The sequence below is a fragment of the Hippichthys cyanospilos genome, chromosome 4, assembly GCF_059441005.1.
Source record: "Hippichthys cyanospilos isolate Australia breed blue-spotted pipefish chromosome 4, RoL_Hcya_1.0, whole genome shotgun sequence".
NCBI lineage: Eukaryota > Metazoa > Chordata > Actinopteri > Syngnathiformes > Syngnathidae > Hippichthys > Hippichthys cyanospilos.
This window is the reverse complement of record NC_142372.1, coordinates 2,838,107-2,858,327: the sequence shown is the minus strand read 5'-3', so window position 1 is coordinate 2,858,327 and position 20,221 is coordinate 2,838,107. Positions and strand designations below refer to the sequence as shown.

The 20,221-nt window shown below is 40.5% G+C and overlaps 4 protein-coding genes across 15 annotated transcripts in view; 3 read left to right on the top strand and 1 right to left on the bottom strand.

Moving 5' to 3' along the window:
• cbfa2t3 (CBFA2/RUNX1 partner transcriptional co-repressor 3) overlaps positions 1 to 1,709 on the top strand; it is a 57,240-nt gene extending 55,531 nt beyond the window's left edge. For all 11 annotated transcript variants that reach the window (XM_088413183.1, XM_088413184.1, XM_088413175.1 and 8 more), the window contains one exon: positions 1,003 to 1,709. In XM_088413183.1, coding sequence (XP_088269309.1) covers positions 1,003 to 1,365 — 363 coding nt within the window. In that variant the 3' untranslated portion in view covers positions 1,366 to 1,709. The remainder of the gene's footprint in view (positions 1 to 1,002) is intronic.
• A 9,320-nt stretch (positions 1,710 to 11,029) lies between these two features.
• pabpn1l (PABPN1 like, cytoplasmic) lies at positions 11,030 to 16,497 on the top strand. The gene is made up of 6 exons (XM_088413812.1): positions 11,030 to 11,180; positions 13,277 to 13,421; positions 13,829 to 13,896; positions 14,704 to 14,810; positions 14,878 to 14,965; positions 15,900 to 16,497. Exons 1-6 carry the CDS (start codon positions 11,103 to 11,105, stop codon positions 16,227 to 16,229), a joined length of 816 nt encoding a protein of 271 aa, XP_088269938.1. The 5' UTR covers positions 11,030 to 11,102; the 3' UTR covers positions 16,230 to 16,497.
• A 27-nt stretch (positions 16,498 to 16,524) lies between these two features.
• Positions 16,525 to 17,480, bottom strand: trappc2l (trafficking protein particle complex subunit 2L). The gene is made up of 5 exons (XM_088413813.1): positions 17,394 to 17,480; positions 17,137 to 17,309; positions 16,887 to 16,974; positions 16,736 to 16,815; positions 16,525 to 16,659 (listed from the first exon to the last, which is right to left on the bottom strand). Exons 1-5 carry the CDS (start codon positions 17,424 to 17,426, stop codon positions 16,614 to 16,616), a joined length of 420 nt encoding a protein of 139 aa, XP_088269939.1. The 5' UTR covers positions 17,427 to 17,480; the 3' UTR covers positions 16,525 to 16,613.
• A 362-nt stretch (positions 17,481 to 17,842) lies between these two features.
• Positions 17,843 to 20,221, top strand: part of galns (galactosamine (N-acetyl)-6-sulfatase) — a 23,636-nt gene continuing 21,257 nt past the window's right edge. For both annotated transcript variants that reach the window (XR_015865502.1, XM_088414037.1), the window contains exons 1-5: positions 17,843 to 17,960; positions 18,176 to 18,299; positions 18,386 to 18,460; positions 18,540 to 18,642; positions 19,422 to 19,565. Coding sequence is in view for 1 of the 2 variants with exons in the window: in XM_088414037.1 (XP_088270163.1) it covers positions 17,853 to 17,960; positions 18,176 to 18,299; positions 18,386 to 18,460; positions 18,540 to 18,642; positions 19,422 to 19,565 (554 nt within the window). In the remaining variant the exon portion in view is untranslated. The remainder of the gene's footprint in view (positions 17,961 to 18,175; positions 18,300 to 18,385; positions 18,461 to 18,539; positions 18,643 to 19,421; positions 19,566 to 20,221) is intronic.

The following is a 20,221-nucleotide window of genomic DNA, read 5'->3' as shown; positions in this document are numbered from 1 at the left end:
CTCCTGACGTTGATAGTCCGGCTGCGTGCTCCCAAAAAACATATTTTGGTCACTTCAGCGTTTTTCCCCGGAGAAACGTTGTAGGCGATAATTGTTGCTGTTTACTTGGCCGACTCGGTGCAAAATCTTGCCTCCTAGGTTCCGTAACCAAAACGAAACTTAAAAGACGTGGATAAGGTCGACGTGGCAACATTGTCACGGGTAAAATCTCCAAAAAGTTGAATTTCAATGATACGGGCTCTGACGATAAGGTATGACCTCATTAGTGTAAAATGCAGGTTTTATTGAATTCTACGTTATTAGCACCAGTAGCTTACACAATTGTTAGGTTCAGGCAACCTAGAACACTTCATAAACAATAAACAGGGGGAAGACAACAAGGTTTTCTTTCTCGCGAGGAGAACAGACAGGAAACTGATCCTCTCAGATCTCCTTCCGGTCTGCTTACAGATCTTTCCCGCTCTCTATTTATTCATTTGGGTTGGCTCTGGGTACAAAAGCCTTTCAGTTTGTGATAGCGAGGGGTATAGGTGCGGTATAGGTGATCTTCTTTCCGAGGAACACAAAGCCTGACCCAAGTCGTAGGAGACTCTCCTCTCCTCGTACCTTCTTATTCACTTAATGCAGAAACAAATGTTGGATAACCTACGTACAATTATCCTAACAACAAGCATTTTAACAGCGTCTGCCATTCCGCTAACAACTCTTGGCTTTTGGTTAGCCACGGTCGCTGCAGAAGCAGTCCAGTTGTTTGTATGATAACGGCAGACAGACCCAGATGGTAAGAACAGAGTGCCAGACTGAGGCCATTCCAGAGCAGATGACCACCACCTGCTGCTGGTGACTCAAACCAGAGCAGACGTCAAACGGATCCAGCGTGTAAATAGAATTAGCGCGAAAGCCATAAATCAAGTTACAAACACACACATAACTCCGTCTTGTCCCGGAGACGAAAAGAGACTTATTTTTATCAACCGTCTGTCTTCCCCACTGTCTCCCCAGAGTTGCTGGAACTGCGGGAGGAAAGCCAGCGAAACGTGCAGCGGCTGCAACACGGCTCGCTACTGCGGCTCCTTCTGCCAGCACAAAGACTGGGAGAGGCATCACCACGTCTGTGGTCAAGGCCTGCAAGGGCTGCCGGGGGGCAGCGGCGTTCCCCTCGGCACCCCGTCCTCGTCCTCCGGCGCGCCCCCCACCCACTCGGAGGGCACCCCTCCGGGTCCCATGTCGCTGGCGGGCCAGAGCGGGATGGCGGCGGGCGGCGGCGGCAGCATGTCGGCCAGCCCCAAGGAGAGCAGTTCCAGTAGTGCCTCTCGCTCCACCACTCCGGCCACGCCGGCGCTACTTGACGCCACGTCTCGCTGACGTCCCCTTCACGTCCCTCCGTTAGGACGCGCCAAACCAAACTGAGGAATCTTCGTCTCGCATTGACCCCTTTCCTCGTCCCGCGATTTGGCCCTCGTTCCTTTTTAAGCGAAATACGTCCGAATGCAAATTCGCTGGCTTTGGGATTCGGTGTCGCGGAACGGTTGAAAAGCACAACGGAGAGTGACGGTAACAACTTGCTGAGAACCTGGACACTTGATTGAGATGCGCACGGCGATGGAGAAATGACAGACATACACCGCGACAACAGTGACAAAGTCATTCAACCCCAAAGACGCATTTTTACGTTTTTTTATATATATATATATATATAGTAATTTTTACCTGGGCTATTCCATTATTTTAGTATTCAAAAAAAATTATATATATATATATATATATATATATATATATATATATATATATATATATATATATATATATATATATATATAAATATATATATTTTTTTTTTCTTTTTTTTGCTTTAGGGGCTAAAAGGACTACAAATTACTCTCGGCAGTAAAGAACTAACCAAATACTTTCGGTAACTAAGTGCTGAAGTTATCAATTATTGATGGCTTTAGGTACTAAAAGAATTGACTACTTTAGGTATTAAAGTACTAAGTTAATCGATTACTTTCAGTAATTGAATACTAAAATAATGGAATACCCCAGGTAGAAATTACTACTAGTGTACTAAAGTACCTAGGGTAACCAATTACCTTAATACTAAGGACTAAAATACCTATAGTATCAATAACTTTAAGTACTTTAATTCATAAATATTTAGGACTAGCCATTTTTAGACACTCCTTTAGCCAAAAAGTTGAATCAAAAATAAAAAGGATGTAAATAAGTCGCTGTGATTGAATATGTGGCGTATCAAAATAAAACACAAAAATATGTCTTTGGGATGAAATGAGTTTAATAAATCCTGTGTGCCGGTGGTAGTTTCTTTTAGTCAATGTCTGCAAAAAACAAAACCGGAAAGCTCTTTACAGGGGAAGGATATCAAATCGTAAATGTTTTTCTAAACTAATCAGACGCTTTATACCGACGTCAGATTGGCGTATTTAGGCCCTTAAGGGCTACCCTCAGACACGAGCGATAATGAGACCAATTAGCACTTGAATTTCCTAATAATTTAGCCCCAATGAGAGCACCCAGACCTGTTACATGCCCTCACAGTCCTGACCTTGTCCCGTCTCCGCTAACACGCTAACAAGCTACGACTAATGAGCTAAGGGGGAAAATATGCGATGCTATTCCTCAGAACCACTTAGTATTTATAAAACATTTCTTTCTGGCTTTAAAAGAAAACAAAGAACAGTCCAAATATTCTTTAAAAAAAAAAAAAGTGATGATACTGACGATAACCATAATAACGAGTTTTAAACTGCTAACTACCTTGCTAGCGAGCCAAGAAAAATCTACGCCGGACTCACCTCTCGAAACCATTGTTGAACCCAAATGAATTCAAAGATGAAAACCAACATGATCCAAACCTTTGTATAACACTGCCAAAGTGAATAAAGCGATAACGAGAAGCACTGCTAACCAAACGCAAAAGCAACGACACCTCCTCAGCAGATAAGGCGGCCGGCGCCGGAAAAAGAGCGCTGAACGCCGCTGCCTTCTGCACCGTGGACAAGACTTCAGCAGAACACAACGACTTGGTGAAACGGACCGAGGCCTCGCCCCGAATGAGATTTGTTTTCGAGTGGGAAGCAAAAAAAAAAAAGAACGGAAAAGCTACGCAATGGAGATCAAGTTACATACACAGCAATGTAGCTACCAAAAACACATGCGGGCATTGTGTGTGGATTGTTTTTTGTTTTTTTTATTATTTACATTCACACCTTTTTCCAAAGCACGGTGAACAGAGCCAAGAGAAGGGCGGTGCTGACGCTCCTCTTTTTCTACCTCCCTTCATCCCCCCCCCACTCCGGCCCGACGACTTTTTTAACCCCCCCCCAACCCGGCCTGCTTTGGAATTCTCATCTAGGCGGGACAACGCGGGAAAGGGATGAACAAACCCGCTTGTAAATATTGCCCCTCTTTAACGTTTTTTCAATAGTCTATTGTCGCTTGTGTATATCCAGGAACGGACCCTTTTTTTTTTTAAGTTCTGTTATCTTTCACTTTCCTCATCATGGGGGACAGAGCAGCGGGGTCCGGGCAAGGACGCTTGTCTAACCGGAGGACGCCCCGCAATGTACTCATGGTTTGATTTCTTGTATGGATACTAATGAGACGAACCCCTCTTGTAGAATATTTTGTATGGCTCGCATTGTAAGACAGTGAGAGGACGGAGGTGCAATATGAAGAGAATTCAGCTACTGAATGGAACCTCAGCAACTGCCCGTAGGGTGTCATATAATATAGATACATATAAATATATTTAAAGTAACATCAGTAACTTAATGTGAATGTACATAGTATTTAAAGAGGTCCAAAAATGTGTTTGCCAAATAACAGAAACCTTTAAAGTTTTAATGTCCAGAATATGATTTTTTTTCTCACAGTACATTTGTTTCTCCGGTGTATCAAATGCTCTTTTTTTTTTCTTTTCTTTTTTTTAAAATAATAACTCAAATGCTTTTCTTCAGTGGAGTAGATTTTAGGAGAAAGTACATTCTGACAGAAAAAGTGTGCATGAACTGCATGACTTCCAGGAATACATGAATTAGGCTTTAATGAACTAACTGACGATACGGTTCATTCTGATCAAATATGAAGGAATATTTTCAGTGTGACGCACTTCCTTGACGCTGGGGCTGATAAGAACGGAAGAAGTTCTCAAGGCAATGTGAAGAAAAGAAAAAAAAAGTTTGGCAGGATTCTTATTTTAAGAATTTTGACTTTGTTCTCTGAAGTCTGACATTGAAGTCAAAATTCTCACTTTAGTCAGAATTCTGATTTAATTCTGAGGAGAGTCAGATCGCTTTTACAGTCAGAATTCTGATACTGAAGTCGGAATTGTGACTTTAACTCATCGGTCTCTTCGTACTGTCAGAATTCTGATTAAAGTCAGTGAAAATTAAGCTAGGATTTTGACTTCACAGTATTTTTTTTAAAATCTGAGATAAAGTCAGAATTCTTGCTTAAGTCAGAATTGTGCTACTTAAGTGGGAATTCTGACTTTAAAGTGGCTTAGCCAGAATTCTCACTGACTCACTTTAAAGTGAGAATTTTGACTTTATGCTCTTAATAAAGTGAGACTTTAAAATCTGAATTTAAAATTCTCAGATGTTAAAGTAAGAATTTTCCTCGTACTCGCTGAATTCTTTGTCAGGGAATGTACATGAGGATATAAACAGACTTTTGACTTTAAAGTCAGAACTATGATCCTAAGGGCAGAATTCTGTCTTTTAAGTGACTTAAAACGAGAATTCTCACTGACTGACTTTAAAGTCAGGATTCTCACTTTATTCTCAGACTTTAAAGTCCGACGTTTCTTCTTATTCTCAGAAATCAGACTTTTAACTTAAAATCCTCACTTTAAAAGCCAAAGTTGTGATACTAGGCAGAATCCGGGCTTGGCTTAAAGTCAGAATTCTCACTTTAGTCTCAGACTTTGAGGTCAGAATTCCCTTCTTATTTTCAGAAATTTGACTTCAAATTCAAGATCCTCACTTTAAAAGTCAAAAATTTGATATTAGGCAGAATTCGGTCTTTAAAGTGGCTTAAGGTCAGAATTCTCACTTTATTGTCAGACTTTTGTCAGAATTCTCTTCTTATTTTCAGAAATTTGACTTTAAACTAAAAGGCTTCACTTCAAAAGTCGGAATTGTGATACTAGTCCGAATTCGGGCTTTGACGTGCTGTCAAGTGTCTTGTCAGAATTCTCCTCTGATTCTCTGAATTCTTCTAAATTATTCTCAGAAATCTGATTTTTAAAATCAAAATTCTCATTTTAAAAGTCAGAATTCTTACCTTCAATCAAAAATTCCGACTTCAAAGAGAATTCTGAGATGAAGTCAGAATACAGACCGGATTTCTGAGAAAAGGTCCGAATTCTGATTTTTAAGAATCCTGACCTTTACGTTTTTCTTCACTGGCCCTTATCCTCTTCCGTCGGGGTAATTCCCGCAAAAGGTGACAATTCATACAGTTCATACCAAATTTGTCTTCATTTCCTGTTTAGAGTCCTGTGAAATATTCCTGCTCATTTAGAATAGTTCCTCTGTGACCATTTCTCTTCATCACTGTTTAGGCATATTTGTGACCTCCAGGTGCAGTAAAACCTTTTCAAGTAAGATTGAAACATTAACCAGTATTCCGATAAAGCCGACATCGGAGGTTCATTGGACTCCCTAGTTTTCGATTATATTTGAAAACTGAAAAAACGATCATGAAACCGGTGTCAGACGAGGATCTTATGGGTCTTATTTTTCCACGCGGCTTCCGAGCATTTCCTTGGTTGATGAGCAGCCTTGGGGTTTTACCGAGTGGAAAACGGCCATGTGGCCCGCATTTGAGCAAATTTGGGTTCTCATAAAGACTTTAAAACCCGCAACATATGGCCACAGTGAATGATTACGTTATCTCAAGACGATCTGGTGCTTACGGTGCAAATAAGCTGCAAGCTTCTGCTGCATCCACGTGTAGCATTTTTTGTTTTTTTTGTATTTGCGACAGAATGGCCTCTTTTTTAGATGACTTTTGCCATGCCAGAGTACTCTTCGCTTGCTACCTCCTGAGACCATACAGCTAATCCCCAGGAGAGCTTCACCTGGACTTTAAAAAAAAAAAAAAAAGATGGGCTGAGTGCAGACACGCCGCACCTCTGAATCTCAGAATTTTGACTTTCTCCTCAGAATTTTTACTTTCCTTGATGTCAGAATGTTGTCAGAATTCTAAGAATGGAGTCAAAATTTTGGGCTTTTGAGTCAGAATTCTAAATTCATTCTCAGACTTGAGAATTCTGACTGCAGATTAACTTTTCGGTCAGAATTCCGACTTTGTGAACTTCAAAATTCCGACTAGTCAAAATATTAAGTTAAATGTCAGAATTCTGACTTTAGAGTAAGTTCAAGTCATAATTCTGAAGTTATTACCAGATTTTTATTACCAGAAAGAGTTCTCTTCATACTCTCGGAATTCGTTAAAGTAAAAAATCTCATTTTGTTGTCAGAATTCCGACTTCATTCTTGGACTAGTCAAAATTCTAAGTTAAAAAGCTTCCCAGAATTGTGAGACTAAAGTCAGAAATTTGAATTTTTCATCAGAATTGTGACTTTTAAATGTCAAAATTTTGGCTTCTGAGAATTTTGACTTCTTAAAACAACTAGTCAGAATTCTAAAAAACAAAGTTAAGACCTTTTAAAGTCATTTGTCAGAATGTGGAGAGTAAAGTTGGCATCCTGACAAAATTCAGACTGGCATTACAGTCATAAATCTTATGCTAAAGTCAGAAGCTTACCTTTAAATTCAGAATTTTGACTTTTAAGTCACTAGTCAGAATTCTGATAACGTCAATATTCTGACTGTAAATTCAGACTGGCTTCACAGTCAGAATTCTGATGCTCAGTCAGAATTCTGACTTTAAATTTTCACTTCAAAGTGAGCGTAAAAGTCCATTTTCACAGACTGGCTTTAAAGTCTGAATTCCGGCCGTTAAAGTCGTTGAGAATGAAGTCAGAATTCTCACTTGAAAGTAACCTTGTCAAAATTCTGAGACTTGTGATACAAAAGTCAGAATTCTCCGTCAGAAATCCCGTTTTGGCACTGAAAGGCCTTGCCACCGTAACTGCGTCCATCTGACGTCTCGTCCGTGATCCGTCAGCGAAACAACAACCAAACATATCACTGAACACGCCATTGACCACGACAAGCCATTTGTCACCCCCCTCCATAAAAAAAAATAAATAACAACAAAAGCGCAGACCAAAGTACTCCTGCATTGCCATACCTGGCTTTGACCTATTGCAGTGATGCCAAACCAGAGAAGATCTTTGGAAGCCTCGCTACAAGTTAACCAAAGTGTCTGAGATGCAAACAGTTGGCGAATAGGAGCCGAGAGGGAACCGTTGGGGTTCCAAATTGGGTTTCCGTAACCATCCTTAGACTCCTCCGGAAAGCCGACTCTTTGTATATTCAAGCAGTTTACGAAGCCTTGCGGAGATGAAATTAATGAATGGTGAGCGTGTGTTCCAGTGTGAATAGTGTGGTTTTGTAAAAAAAAAACAACATATTTTCTTTTTATCCACATCTTTGTACTTGAAACCCTCCAAGCTTTAATAAAAGACCCCAGGCAGGCTGACGAAGATTCACGTTACAATATCGGCATCAGAAGAGTATTACGGTGGCAACTCCTTTCAAGTGGCGTGCGCGCACCCTTGTCTGCGTTCGAGCCCCCCCAAGAAACAAACCAAACGGAACAGACCGCTTAGGAATGACCAAAACACAACCAAATGTTTTCGCTTCCATTCTACTTAATGTTTTGTTGGGACATTAAAGGAGAATTTAAGAGGTGGATTGCGGGGTGTGACGCTAGGTTCGCACAAAGCAAGACAGGAAGTGTACATTTCAAAAAACAGTTGGGTCAAAAATGACACATGCGGTCATATATGATGGGGTTGAATAATAACCCAAAAAAGTGGGCCAATGAGTAGCCCACAAACCAATCAAATTTTCAAATTTGTTTTAAACAAAATCAACCGAATTTGCTTTTTCTTGGACAAAACAAGCCATTTTTTCGAGGGTCGTTTCTGACCGAGTTTTTTGGTTAATGCTAACAACCTGAGGACCAACTATAACCACATTTTGGTCAAAATGGAACAACCTGCTACTTGGATCAATTCGACTCAACTTTGTGTTGTACGCTTCGGAAAAAGTTGGGTTATTTTTAACGCGACTGCGGGTTAAAAAAAGGACTGATCCAATATTTGGGGCGATTTCACTTTTCACTTCTCTTGGGGTTGATTTCAAAAAGTTGGGTGAAATTGACCCAAATATTCGGTTGGTCCTCTTTTGATTCATAATTGGGTTATTTGTGAACCAACAGTTGTGTTAAAAATAACCCAATTACGGTGTGTCAAGAAATGGTGTAAATGCTGTTGGGTTAAAAAAAAATAGCCCAATCGCGGCTCAAAAAATACTGACCCAAAGTTTACACTGTACAAACAGTTGAATTCTAAATAACCCAATTATGGTTCAAAAAAGGCCCGATATTTGGGTCCAACTTCCTGCATTGATTTGCACAAAACAACCCTAATAATAGGTAGTTTTGTATGTTAATAACAACAAAAAACCCGATTATAGGTCAAAATAAAGAAATAAAGCCAGACCCAATGTTAGGGTTGATTTGACCTAAAAGTCTAAGTTGTTTTGCACAAAAAAACCCTAAAAAAATTGTTTGAGATTGTTTTGACTGCGAAAACAGCTAGGTCAAAAATAACCCAATTATGGGTCAAAAACAACCCAGAAAGTTGGGTTAAATCATCCTAAATATTGGGACTGTATTTTCTTTAACCATAATTGGGATATTCTTAGCCCCTGTTTTGATAGTGTGTAAACCAAAACATTGGGTTGTTTTGATACAAAAACAACCCAAATGGGGTCAAACTAACCCAAGTAGTGGGACAATTCAATTTTGCCTTTTTTAGCAGTTTTCAGGGTGCAGAAATTGGGTCATCTCTTTTTAAAATATTTGGATGCATCGGGAAAGGTGTTCATCCACAGTTGCGTTCTCGTAGTGGTATCGATCGGAAAGAAAATGGTATTGAACGCCTCTATTTTTGACCCCACTGTTTCTAAAAGCATCCACTCTAAATGAAAAGATAAATAAATCCGGGCAGTTGGGCCTAATCGACCCAAGTCGTGGCTCGGCTTCTTTTGAGCCAGTTGGGGTTACGTTTGACCCAAATTGGGTTCCTTTTGACCCGACCGTTTTTAGAGCGCAGCCTAACATGACTTTGATGCGACAATATGTTCACGCCGATTCATTGTGACAAACAAATGAGCATTGTTACATTCTTTTCTTTGCACTCTGTGAAAAATAAATGGGCTCGGCTATCGTGAATACTTTTTGAGGCTTTCCATTTTACATCCAGTCATCTGTGCGGTTTGCATACGAGCCAAACGCTTGTTTTTAAAAAAACGTTTTAGTAGGTTGCCAAATGGAATGTCCTATATAAGCAAGGCTCATCTAAAGCGATGACGCCGCATCCATCCTGTCGAAGGCTAACGTTGCTAAAAGTCTCATACGGCACTTGCGTACTCCCCAAAAAGTACTGGCTCAGGATGGTCCCCTTTTTACCTTTACACAAAATGAAAACGAGGGTGTCTGACTGCATTCTAATACTGTATCGTGCAATACACTATGACATGGAGAAAAAAAAAAAAAGACAATGTTCTGCGGAAAAGCTTGACTGAAAATCTTTCTGCTTTGTTTCGTTTCTCTCTCTTCGACTTCCTGTTGTCGTTTCTAGATGAAGTAAACTGTGCCAGAGGAATTCAATTCTGATTTGTATTTATTTCATGCATGCTTTCCTCCCTGTTGCTAATACCGCTCTTTAACTGTTCGCTCTGTTGGATGTGTGATGCTGTAAAACATTCTAATTCAGGTTATTGTCTGTGTTGAACAATGTAACTGTGTAATTAAAATATGACATGAAAACCGTGAATGCTGCATTTTTTTTGGACTCACCGGCTTTAAAAGCTGATTAAAAAATCTTTAAAAGTTGATCGATTTTCAATTCTACACAAACCTCGTATCCTTTTTCTTTGCCCAAAACTTGTTAGCATAGAATTGATATTGACAGTTATAGTTTTTTGGCAGAAGCTATAAGTAAATTTCCATGAAAATGATTTAACATCGGTTTATAGAATTGCTGTTTTGGCACACCATTTAAAAACAGTTAGAAACTTTAATAGGTTTTACCATCTTTAGATAAGTGTTTGTTGGTTTTATTATGTTAAAGTTAAAAAAATATTTTTGTTTTTTATTATTCTAGTTATTGTCATGTTATCTAAATCTTGTTTTATTATTTTTTGCTATTATCTTGATTATTATATTTTGTTTTTTTTCTGATAATTCTATTCTTATTATTTTTACTTCTATCCTTACTGAGCATTAACAATTCCTTTGTCAATATAACAATGAACAAACAACAACAACAAAAACCTACAGGAACAATCAGATATTACAAATCAGTATTATATCAACAATATACAAAAATTACATATTGTAACATTTTGATAAGTAAATAAATAATAATAAATACATCAATATAAATGCTTTAGTGACAGACGAACAAATTATAAAAAAACAAAAGTCATTATTTTATTTTTGTTTGCAACAAATTTTGTTTGTAACAAATATAACAAATAACAATAATTAAAGAAAAATTAAAACATGGGGTAAAAATGGCTTTGTGAACGATATTGTTTTTTGAATTAATTAAAATAAAAAAGACCAACAATATTACAGAAGTCTATGTCTTTGTGTATTCATTTGATTTAAGAAGCTCATTACAAAGTCATGACGGGTAAAGGTCAACCGAGGGGTCAAGCTTAGGGGACTTGGAAAAGTTGTACGTGGTTCAAGACTACGCCCGTCAATCAACACAACACGTGACGTACATGCGCACAGGTGACGCTCATTAAAACCAAGTGCGTGACGTCACCCGCGTCCACCAGCCGTCAGACTACTTCCGGGGTGACATAATTTCCGTACGCTGTGCTAACAGTTAGCGCTGTGAACTGTCTGTGGAAGCCATGTTGGAATAATGAGCATGGCGGACAATCATTTGAAGTACGCCTATCTGCAGGGACAGTCCATCGGGGAGCATCTCACTGAGGACCCGGTGAGTACGCCGTCGTTCTCGGTGCGGAAAACAGCCGCCGCTGCGATGGAAGAACGAACGCTAACATCGGTGGAGGAATGGCGCTCACATGAGCACGTAGCTGATTAGCTTCCTTGCTAACTAGCTAACCAGCGAGCTGCTGTTTAAAAGCTAACTAGCTAGCTTTGATGCAGCAGCGCTCATAGGTTACATTTCGATAGGTTATCTCCTCACAAGAATGAGTTAAACGTAACGGTGGGAGTTTTGTCCAAAACAGTATTATGCAAATGAAATGCTTCATTAAACGAGTTCGTTACACGTGTTACGTCGATTTTTATTTTTTAACCTTAAACTACATCAAACGCGTTTCTAAGGTATAATTCACACAACGGCGCATATGATTGGGTACACATGCACACTCGTCAATTAGCATGCAAGCTGTAGCATCAATGGTAAAATGCGTTCAACTTTGGAGAACATCTCCACCAAGTCAGAATAGTTTTCATTTGGATCGGCTCTTATAAGACGAATTTCGTAACCGTTATTTAGGTAAGACGCGGATCACATGTCAAAATAATTTAACTTGAAAATTTCTGCACAACGATGGCACGTTTATTAAAGTTGGACCAATACAAACGGAAATATTAACGATCAAAGTTCATTGGCAGCGTTAAAAAAGGGCATTTTTTTCCTCATTGACACCAAAACTGAACTGGATAAACAGCCACCTAACCATAGTACATCGCTCAATAAGATTGGTGCATTGTTGCAGCTTGACACTACTACTATTCCTCCTCTTACTCCTGACAGCATTCAGGCGAACCATGTGATTTTACGATATGGATTTCAGATTCAGTCTGAGGCCCTCTACACACCAACCCGATGATGGTCTGTCGTGGCCACTTGTAGCGTCGACTTATTATTTACAAAGATTGGCTCCGAAAAATCACCTTAAACCCACTGCAACAACGGCAACTATAACGTACCTTTAGTGCATACGTTTGATGCAGTACTCCTCCGTGCCATAGGCGGGGATAGTCACTGTTCCTATTGCGTGGTGTACATTATGCACAATGCGTTGTGGAAGCTTTGACGTCACGGCCTTACTTTATTTCTACTCCAATAACAGACTGCTTTCATTTTCACTCACGATGGATCTCTTCCTGCTCTTCTGTCCGACTAGCCATTACGTCAAATGCCAAAATTTGGCTGTTCTTGACAAAATTGACTATTATAAACATTTCAGGTTTTGCCCACTTGTTTCTTCGTCGCTTGCGATCCTCATCTTGTGTGCTAATTTCCGTGCTAAGCAGCCACTCATCGTGAACATTGTTGTGACGCCCCAACCCGAAACAACATGCTGAATCGCCCCGAACCCCTTTTCCGACACCCCCGCGACAAACGCTGATTTTCCGAGGGTTTTTTTGTCACACCAAGCTGACGGCGAACAACAAATTCCGACCCCTGATGTCGGCTTGGTGTGGAGGGGGCCTAACAAAACCTGACACTTGAACGCTAATTACCAGTCTTTCAAAACCAATTTGGGACTGTCTGTGGGCACTTGATTATCAGTTTAGCGAGTCTGTGTGTTGACCACATTTTCCTCACTGTAAGACGCACTGTATAACAAGGCGCACCTTCAATAATTGACTAATTTTAAAACTGTTTTCATATATACAGGGCGCACTGCGGTATACGATGCATAGAATAGAAGCTACAGTAGTGTCTGGGTATCCGTTATGCATCCATGAGATGGAGCTGCGCTAAAGAAATGTCAACAAAACAATCATAAGTCAGTCAAACTTTATTAATAGATTATCATAAACTCAGAATAATGATGATTTGTGGAAAGTACTCTCTGAAGTATGAAGGAAAAAAAATCCTCTTGATTGCATTAAAAACTGTTTTGATAATGCTGAGATGAATCAAGAGTTTAATACAATGTACTTATGATTCAATTAAATATTAAAGTGAAAAGACCTAAAGTGGCCTCCTTGGAACCTTGCGGCACCTGGTACTACCCAGGCCCTGACCCTGCTTAGCTTCCAAGATTGGAATGTTCTCAGGGTAGTATGGCCATAAGCTTGTATTTTAAAAAATAATTTTTGGTTTAACAGGAGCTGGCAGCCATCAAGGCCCGAGTTCAGGAGCTGGAGATGGAAGAAGAGACAGAAAGAATGAAGGAGGAGGGAGTCGTAGAAGAAGAGGAGGACAGGTGCAACGGCGAGGAGATGCAGCTGCTGACCAGCAGCCCCCGGCCTGGTGAGACTCGCGTAGTTTGATGTTTCCAAATAGTAAATACAGACTGGGGCAAGTTCAACAGTGCATTTTAGCCAGGTGCGTGGTGTACTGTAGGTCCAGGTGAGCCTTCCGTGTCGCCATGTGGCGAACACCTGGGGCGCTTAATGTGCCTCATCGCTGCCCAATGAGACGGAGCGGAAGTCTTTTTTTTTTTTTTTTTTTGTGCTATTTTCTGCTTGTCTGCCTCCTTCCACTGACTCGCTGCTCCACCTCCCCGACTTACAGTGACTCAAAGATAAAACAATGTTTTTGCGAGGGGGTGCACACAAAACAAAACGGTGCCTCCAATATCTTATGTGACCTGACCTTAACACCTGTTCATTAATCTTGAGTGATGTCAATTGTCAACCTTTTTTGTTCTGCCACAGGCCCATTCTACAACATGACACCTGAGGAGAGGGTCGATGCAGACAACAGGTCCATTTATGTAGGAAACGTAAGAGATTTTTTATGCTTTATTATTATTTAATTACCTAATATGCCAGGTTTTTTTTTTTTTTTTCGACTTAAGTAAAATAACTAAAGGTGCATTGTGGACTTTTCCATATCTGTCCTAAGGTAATGTTGATATTGGATAACTGTTTGATATAACACTGGGGGTAAAAAGTTGACTATGTTGGGTAAGTCTACTTATAAATTAGGTTGTCTAATATATCCACGTCAAAGCTCCGCTGGCACTAGTTCTATGCCACTGTTTTTACAAAGGACCTCTTTTTTTTTTTTAAATGCAAAGCGGACAAGTCATACCCCAGCAGCACTTTGGATTAAAAATACAAAACATGCAAAGACTGCCTTGACGTAAGGTTTGATCGTCTTGGTGCACCACCTAGTGACTGAATGACTGCGGCTTTTTGTCTGCTCATTTATAGATTTTATCAATCAATCAATCAAATTTTATTTATATAGCCCTAAATCACCGAAGTCTCAAAGGGCTTCACAGAATGAAAAGAGGTCATACAGAGACATCTTTTCAATGTAAGGTACACAACAGCATCCCCTGTCAAAGCTCCCAGAAGGGGAAGGAAAAACTCAAAAACCCCAATTTGGGGAAAATCAGAAACCTCCAGAAGGGACCACATTTTAGAAGTTTGACCGCAGATAATTTTAAAGAAAATCTTCTTTCAACAATGGGTGGGGCATTACTCAACTATCAATGGCCTAACGATAGATAAAATAATCCAAGGTTATCTTGGTAGGTATTGAAGCTTTTTTTTAAAGGAATGTTTACCGGTTGGTGTCCCAGGTGGACTATGGGGCTACTGCAGATGAGTTGGAGATCCATTTCAACGGCTGCGGTCCCGTCAACCGCGTCACCATCCTCTGCGACAGGTTCTCCGGTCACCCCAAAGGGTCAGTTGCATCAAAACTATGCGCTCCTTAACTTCAGTCCGCAAGAAAGCTTTTATTCCTTTCCCAGATTTGCCTACATCGAGTTCTCTGATCGCAACTCCGTGCAGAGTGCCATCGGCCTGCACGAGACTTTATTTCGAGGAAGGGTTCTCAAGGTAAGAGAACTTTACTAGCATTTTACTTGGTTTTTCACTCATTTCCTTCCTGTACTCTTAATCATTTACAGCAGTTGTAGACAAGCAACATTTGTCTATTTATTATCTATAAGTAACCTAGTCTTTAAGTGTATATTACAAAGTTTGTTGATCGGGTAATTCTGTGGTTCTGCCATTCAAAACAAGGCTTTCTGTATTTTTATTTTATTTTTTTAACACAAGCAACAATTTGGTGAACATTACAAGAAAGCTGTGGAAAGAATTGACCTAGATGTCACTATTCGCAGCTTTAAGTCGATTTGCTTTAAAAAAATCATAAAATCAATAGTACAAAATAAGTGTACATTTTAAATGACATGATTCAACTACTTGTAACACAGATAATGCCTGTATAACAAGAATATTCAACATTGATCCCTCTTACTCGCGAGGAATATGGAATAAGTACCAGGCCAGCCTGTTAATTGTGGGAAATCCATATATAATTCACACACATTGAAATTTATTGGTAGGAATGTAATGTTTTTATTTTTTTAAAAGTAATCAGACGATTAATTAGTAATGGGTGATTATGTAAACATTGGCTTTACTACTATCGCTAATCCAGAATAAACCCGCGTACAATCCAAGTTAATAAATGACACTGATGAATTTTGTCTTTCGATCCACCTCAGACCCAACGTTTTTGTTTTCGCCCAATTTTTTCCCCTAGCCAGTTAACAGCATCCCACTCAAAACACGAGAGCTCATGGAAAAGGCCAGGATGTCCTCTACTGAGCTCACTAGGACTTAGTAGAGTGGCTCCAGCGATTCAAAAGATTTGGACTAAAAACAAATGTCCACTCCAATGGACACAAACAAGTAGTCTGGCTCTCGGGAGGCTTTAAAGGATATTCGATGAAAGGAGCTGAGGACTTGTTTTTTTATGTTCCAGGTGTTGCCCAAAAGGACCAACATGCCCGGCATCAGCACCACCGACAGGGGAGGCCACCGAGGCGGCCACTCGAGAGGCAGGGGGCGAGGCTTCCAGGCCCCCAGGGGCCAGCATAGCTCCCGAGGCAGGTTTCGCTACCAGTCCACTCGACCGCAACACCAGAACCCCCACCCTTACTACGGAGGCCCCCCGGTGGGCAAGAGACAGTGGGGCCACATGGATTATCACGAACAGACGTCCAAACGCTACCCGTGCCTCCTCCTCATCACCCCACCTTCAGAGGAAACGGGAGCCAGCGCCAGCGGACAGCACTACGCCCAACAGCGCTAGGAGCCCCTTTTCCCCGCCGCTTGTATGAACTGATTTTAAAAGACGGTATCGGTTTGTCTGCGTCAGTTCTCAAGATAGTTTTAAGCTTGTCGTGTAAACCGCATGATGGGAGAGGGGGTGGGTCCCATACTCATGCAAAAGGTGTCCTTTCATTTTTACGAACTAACGCAGATGTATTGTTTGTGCTCGCTGTGTATGAATCTTCCTCTGTTAACTTAATACAGTACATCCTTTGCTTTGTGAACAAATAAAATGATCTAATGCTTCATTTGTACTAAAGTGATGCATGCACACGTGCGGCGACAATTTTATTTACACACATTTAAACAAGGCAATTCCAAGACGTGAAAAACGAGGTGTGTACATGGGAGGATGGAGAAGACGTCAAGCGCTTTGAGACATCATTCCAGAGACGACTTCATCAAATGCCCTGAGGGGAAAGATATATATATTTTTAAAAATGTAAAATTGATTGGAAAAAAAAAAAACTACATACACAAACTCACTTGGACTGAATCGGGTTTCCTGGAGTATGAAACGGGTTACACATGACATCGGTGAAGGAGTTGTGCAGTTTTCTGAACATCTGCAAAACATCAAAGAGTAAATACACTAACAAAACATCCCACATATACGTTCCAAAGTCACTTCCCTTACACTTCTTATTTCGTTATCCCGTAATGATGTGTTGGATGAATCTACAACAATAACAAATTTAACCTTGGAGTTTGTGACATAGCCGTATCTAATAAGATAGTCAAGGAGAAAAAACAACGCTGTTAAATTAACGTCATCCTCTTCGCAATCAAAATGAAAATAGATGCACATTATTCATGTATGCATTTATTTTACATGATGGACCCACGCTTTGTAAACATTATCCACGTTTCTTGAGCAAAGAGGATACACTTTGTAGTCTTCGGTCGGATAAAGTAGACCCAGGTAGAGTTCTCTCTGGTCCCCTAATGACTTCCCCACAGCTGATATCTTCTCTTCCACCACATCCAGGGAGGTGTGCACAGTGTAATGAAATTTGAGCTCATTTTGAGTGGGAACGCTACGGATGTACAGCGGGTAGTTCTGAGGGAGATACGGAGACAATCAAATTAGGTAAAAGCGGTCCTACAGCACAGATAGTGATTAGAATATAGAGAAAGACATTACCTCTTTTGCTATGACAGCAATGCACACCGCCATTTTAGTTGTCTTCCGGTGTGCCGTCGCTGCGATCACGTGACAGGCATTCGCGGATGCTCGGGAAATTAGCCATCAAGATAGCCGTCATACGTTCAAGCTAAAATGTTTAAATGCTGTTTCACAAATACCAGATATTGATTTTATTCCTGAAAAATAAATGAAAGAGTGATAAACAAGAAAGAAAATCCTTGCAACTGAGTGGGACGTTTATATCAGCGATACATTTTTTGTAAACATAAAAAATTCAAAATGAATAATAATAGCTTAAAATAGTTTCTCTTTTTAAAAATAAGTGGAAATCACTTGAATCACGTAAAACCCCACGCTTGAATTTTTATGCGTAAACTGTACGCAACATAAGCTGCTTGAATGAAAGTCAAGCCGACTTCCTCAATATTGGTGCGGTTCAGCATTGCGGCATTAGTGATGTCTGGTACACTTCTAACTTTCTTGCGTGCAATAATATGTATTTACTGGGTAGAAAAACTCGCAGCTGCCTCGCCGCCAAACATTATCATTATGCTTATGGATGACGTGAGTTGTAGTTATTTTTCTTTTGTTCGTCCATGTTTAGTTACGGATATAATATTGAAATAGTTTTAACTTGAGAGTTGCCCCAATCACGTGACAGTTACTGTAAATAGTTTTTTTTTTTACGTTTGTATTTTCTATCGTTATTCACGATTCCTGTATATACGTTGTAAGATTCTGCACAAATTATGTCATCTATGTCTCTTTCCGTGATTCAGATGGGTTGGGGGGATCTGGGGGTGTTGGGCCAGCCCTCGAAGGAGACCCCGAACCTGGATGCCATGGCTGCACAGGGCATGCTTCTCCCAAACTTCTACACCGCCAACCCCTTATGTTCTCCCTGTGAGTAACTACAACTTTGTTATGATCTTAGGAAAACTATGATCAATAATCCCCTTGTAAATGTTGCCCCCCCAAATTTCACACAGCCAGAGCTGCACTTCTCACCGGGAGACTCCCTGTTCGAAATGGATTCTACACCACAAATGGTCACGCCAGAAACGGTGAAAACCCACAAAAATATCCTCACTGATTATCAGTTGGCACTGTAGTCAGCGACTAAATTGTGGCCCTCTTTTGCAGCATATACACCACAGGAGATTGTGGGGGGAATCTCCCAGGATGAGATCCTGTTACCTCAGATGCTGAAGAAGAAAGGTTATATCAGCAAGATAGTTGGGAAATGGTGAGCGCCTTTTCATTTCTTCTTTTCTTTATAGACTGATTTTCAAGTCAGATTTTTTGTATTTTTTTTCACTGTATGTCAGTCCTTCACATATAGTGGAGCGGGCCCCCCTGGGGGGGTGCAAGGTGATGCCAGGGGGGCTGCGAACCACCCCGAGGAAAAAGGCTAGTTTTTGCCATGTGAAGTGTAATTGCAATTAAAATAAGAATTGATGTCTTTTTTATTTTTTATGTTAAGCACCCTGATCCACTTTTTTTTCAGTTTTAGACTAACCTGTAACCTGTACTTTAAAAAACGTAGCTCACAGTTATATTGTTTCTTTCTTTATTAGTGTAAAAAGGATACAGTTTTAGGTATTTTCATACAATTGTTTATTGATCATTAGCTTATTTATAGTTGGCGCGGAGAGTGGGCGTGGCGCTAAACGTTTACGCTTCCCTGTGTAGAGGGGTTTGCAAAACATAATTGACAAGCACAGGATTGTTTACCTTTTTTTTTTTTCTTCGTCTCCAAAATCCATGAAATACCTAAAAAAAAAAAAAAAAAAAAAGTCAGACGAACAACTAAGATGAGCAATAACTTTCCCAGTTGATATGCTGTCGAATAACGTGTCAGCATCTCAAAGTGGACCTTTTACTCAAGTGAACAGATTCCGATCTCTGACTTGAAGTCAGCGTGATGCGGAAAACGCGCGCAGCGTATGCGACTAAGTGGAAACGCACATGCTCAGTGAGCCACGCTGACACCACACTGTGTGAGAGCACTTTACTTCCCGACAGGCACCTGGGCCACCGAGCGCAGTACCTCCCCCTGAAGAACGGCTTTGACGAATGGTTTGGTGCCCCCGACTGCCATTTTGGGCCCTACAACAACAGCGGTCGACCCAACATCCCCGTCTACAACAACTCGGAAATGATCGGCAGGTAAAATCCCACACACACATTAGTGCGAGGTGCTCTGACTCGGATTTTTGGAGGTCAATGCCGAGTTTTGGCAGAAGAAAAGTAGGGGGCAGATTAACAGATTAATTGCGATCAATTAATTCTAGTCATGGTTGAAGTGGTTTGTTAGTTGCTTTAACCCACGTGAGGTATTTTGTCCAACCTTCTGACCTTTACATCAAAGGCATTTCACATCTAATATAAAGCATTGAAAAAAAACAGTAGGAAGCTGAAATTGACTTCTTTCAATTTTATCATTGAAAGAAGACACCAGGGAGCTGAAATTGGACCCAAATGATGACAACATCTCAAAATATAACATGGCGTGACCGCTTAGTTATCACAGTGTACCATCGACGAATGTTTTGGTGCACCCAGCCGCCATTTTAGGCCTTACAACAACAGCGGGCGGCCCAACATCGCCGACTACAGCAACTCAGAAATAATCGGCAGGCAGAATCCCACACCGAATCGTCTAACCCGGCCGAACTTGCGTATTCCATTTTCCGCCCATTTGTTTGCATCAAAAACAGCCATACGCGTGTTCAGGGTCACTGCAACTGAATTTTTTCGAGTTTAATCGGCGCAGCTCACCTGAGCTGTGGATAGACGCACCCACATGAACACACACACACATA

Coding starts and splice junctions, on each gene's coding strand:
- trappc2l (XM_088413813.1), bottom strand. CDS start 17,426: ATGGCGGTGTGCATTGCTGTCATAGCAAAAGAG. Junction 16,975..17,136: donor CCGACCGAAGACTACAAAGT/GTATCCTCTTTG, acceptor CTATCTTATTAG/ATACGGCTATGTCACAAACT. Junction 16,816..16,886: donor GGGATAACGAAATAAGAAGT/GTAAGGGAAGTG, acceptor GATGTTTTGCAG/ATGTTCAGAAAACTGCACAA.
- pabpn1l (XM_088413812.1), top strand. CDS start 11,103: ATGAGCATGGCGGACAATCATTTGAAGTACGCCTATCTGCAGGGACAG. Junction 14,811..14,877: donor TTCTCCGGTCACCCCAAAGG/GTCAGTTGCATC, acceptor TTCCTTTCCCAG/ATTTGCCTACATCGAGTTCT. Junction 14,966..15,899: donor TTCGAGGAAGGGTTCTCAAG/GTAAGAGAACTT, acceptor TTTATGTTCCAG/GTGTTGCCCAAAAGGACCAA.